General features: G+C 41.8%; 1 protein-coding gene across 1 annotated transcript; it reads right to left on the reverse strand.

Moving 5' to 3' along the window:
• Window positions 1-1,976: 1,976 nt before the first annotated feature.
• Window positions 1,977-3,172, reverse strand: nkx2.9 (NK2 transcription factor related, locus 9 (Drosophila)). The gene is made up of 2 exons (XM_046308160.1): window positions 2,887-3,172; window positions 1,977-2,533 (listed from the first exon to the last, which is right to left on the reverse strand). Exons 1-2 carry the CDS (start codon window positions 3,035-3,037, stop codon window positions 1,977-1,979), a joined length of 708 nt encoding a protein of 235 aa, XP_046164116.1. The 5' UTR covers window positions 3,038-3,172.
• Window positions 3,173-3,428: the final 256 nt, after the last annotated feature.

Here is a 3,428-nt window from a genome sequence, read left to right on the forward strand (position 1 = left end):
CATTCAGAAATTGAAAGTCTAGTCAAGAGGGGAAGAAGACAAGGAAGGATGCATGGAGAACATCGAACCAAGCATCCTATTCAGAGAGGTCGGTCTACCTAACTCTAAAAACCAATGGCAACCTCATCCTAAAAGCCAGTCTTTGTCAGCCTTAAAACCCAACATGTTCTAAAACGCCATTGTGGGGTTAAACCTCATAAATTTGTAGCAGGCACTGATTAAACATCACGAGAATTGAAACACTAAAGATTTTGTCTAGGTCCCTTTTGGAGGACAGACAATGGTCCATTCAGAGGGAGACAACCACACAAAAAGAGTGTTTTAAGGGGAGATGCTGCGCGCGGAGGGGTTCGGTCAGTCCCCTCCATATGTGATACAAGGTGGCCCGAGCCCCGGGGACAATAGACCAGGTGACAGGGACGATGCGCTACTGGGTCGGAGGACGAGCAAACAACATCATAGGGGTCGTGAAAGCGTGAAAAAAGAACCAGTGTTGCCACAGAATAACGCATCTTCTATTCCAGTCAGCCCCTACGACATATTTCACTTCCATCAATGGAATAAGACAGGGAGGAAGGAGAATGAAGTGAAGTGTTTTACCCCACACAGAGGCAGGGACCTTTGACAGTTTACAATATGGATTATAGAATAAACTATAAAACATTGAAATGTGATATTTCAGTGTATGGGTCCAATAGTAAAAGCATTTCCCCTCCTAAGATAATATTTTTTATAGAGAAATAAAAGTGCTGATCCAACCCGCATAAATCCAAATGAATCGACCATTTAAACTTTAAATTTTAAAGGGACGATACAAATATGATATGTTTCTGTCTACAAGCTAATCTCCCAATAACCAATGATGAAAGGAGAGCGCAACACACTGAAATGGCATACACTATAAATATTTTTTACTTTTAATGACAATATTATTTTCTTATTTAAATTGGCCCATCGCTATGCAGCTCAGACTACTTCGGTTTCATCGTCCATGATTTCCTCGTTAATTACAGATAAAACTGCAATAACGGTTTGTAAAAAATAATTTACAAAGAAGTTTGCAGAGCTATGTATGGGTTAAATGAATGCTTTTACGTTGCCTGCACGTTTGAAGCACACGAAGAGAGAGCCCTTTTGAACGAGAGGGAGATGAGCTGTATGGTCGAATGTTTACCCGGTTTTTGTTATGCCCAGTGAAATCCACTCTATAGAGTGCGATGGTGTTTGCTCAGCTTTAGGGTTCTGAACTGTTTACATGATAAAAGCTAACATTTCTTGCTGTTCGTTTCTTATTTCCATAGGTTCCTCTAAGCTAAGCCTTTCTCTTCTCTAGTGTCAGAAGTTGTTGGATAGAATGGTGTATGGTGTATCCCTCAATACTCAATAGTCTAGCTTTGTTGGAATACATGTAGGCCTAGATGCATGAGGACTTCTGAAAAATGGACAATATGTGCAAACATGTACAAGATTTATTCGTAATTCTATAAAAACACAAAACATTTAAGGCCAACCAATCAATATAACGATTACGTTCTATAACATTTCCAGACAAAAGTGAAAAACAATTGCCAAAGCAATTATATCCTAATTCCCTCGCACTTTTGACAGAAATCTTGGTGTAGATTCGAAATTCATAAAAATGACAGAAATGTTAAATTACTGATAAAATAAGACTACGCAAAGTACACAACAATGATCCAATTGGATAAACAAAACTTAATCTAGGAGTATAATGTCCATAGGCCTACCACCAGATTACAACAAACTAATAACGACTTTAATCATTCGAAAATATCACTCAATAGGCTACATTTAATAAAATACCAAAAATAAAATATGTGCAAAATAGCCTACTTCTCATACAACATTATTAGTGAGCGTTTAACACTTAAGTACCTCGAAAAATAAGGGAATTCAGAAAACATATTTGGTTTTAAGTGTTCCTCTATGGATTGTCCTCTTGTTGATGTTTTCAGTCACTTAAAATAACTGAATTGAACTGAGTCGTTCAGAAAGTCTCTCCAAGCAAAGGTGTGTCTAGATGCTGCAGGGCTGGCAAAATGCTGGTATGGGGAAGGTAGACCGAACGGCGACGGAAGCTGGAAAGACTGGTATCCCAAACTGAAGGGTGTACCCGGGGACGTGGTCGGTCTAAGACAGCCTCCTTTCTCCGTGTTAATGAAACAGGTCTGATAAGGCTTGCCATCCCGAACTAGGATGGGTACCACTACTCTTCGCAACATTGGCGATTGGGTTATGTCTTGTGGCGCTCCCTCTACTCGCGACCTCTTCATTTTGTACCTGTGGTTCTGGAACCAGATCTTGATCTGCGTCGGCGTCAGGCTGAGGAGATGGGCGAGATGCTCCCGCTCTGGTGCTGACAGATAGCGCTGCTGACGGAAGCGCCTCTCAAGCTCGAAGGTCTGGGCCTTTGAGAAGAGCACGCGGCGCTTCTTCTTCTTCTCGGCCTCAGAGTCCAGAGAAGACTCGTCTGACTTGTTTGGGGAGATCTCCAGGCTACCCTCATCTGAAGCTGAGGAATTCAAAATGGTGTTATTACACTGATCAATTAACCATATAAACAACTCACGAAATACAATATCACCAGAAATACATAGCTACAGAGATTTATTTACTCCCAATTTGAATTAGGCTACACATCTCCCTATAAAGTGTATATCCAATTATTTAATACTGCTTAGTTAATTGGATGGATACCTTATTGGCTCTCATAAAACAGGCATGTTGGAAATCGCTGTGGATGATATTAAATTGTGCCAATTTAAGCAGGACCCATAAAATCCAGTTAGGCCAATGTGCTTATATGGATTTGAAGTGGTCAGGCCTATCTGTTTCTATGCTCAGGTTTCAACCAGGGGGACTTACAGAGACAAGGGCTCCGGTCGCTGTCCATCCAGGAGAAGTAAGGGGAGCTGTAGCAGGAGTTACCGGGGGAAGGCTGCGCTGTCTTGGCGTCATGCTCAGGCAAATCCAGGATGCTCCTCACGGAAAAACTGAACTTTGCAGCAACAGCCATTCTGTCCAGGAAAAAAAACCTAACAGAATCCTTGTGCGTAATAACTATCCAAATGAGAGGATACAGTTGATATAGGAGTAAAAATGACGTATCCACTCAAGGAATGGCGAAGAGCGCTGTCAGAGTCAGAGACGACCTAGAACACCATGTGTGTGTGTGGACATGAGGCAGTGTTTGTATAAACAGTACTTCACGCCGCTTATATATGCTCCTCGAGGACGCCAAGTACCTGACTGATTCGAGTGCCTTTATCCAATGATGGTAGGTGTGAACCCGCAGAAGAATATCCCCGTTGCCTCAACAATGGCCGAAGGAAACACTCGTCATCATTACAGATTCGTCCCGTATCGTGAAAAGTGGTGACCAGATAATGGTGATTGTTGCAGCTGAA

The sequence above is a fragment of the Oncorhynchus gorbuscha genome, linkage group LG17 (genome assembly GCF_021184085.1).
Source record: "Oncorhynchus gorbuscha isolate QuinsamMale2020 ecotype Even-year linkage group LG17, OgorEven_v1.0, whole genome shotgun sequence".
In the NCBI taxonomy this organism is placed as follows: domain Eukaryota; kingdom Metazoa; phylum Chordata; class Actinopteri; order Salmoniformes; family Salmonidae; genus Oncorhynchus; species Oncorhynchus gorbuscha.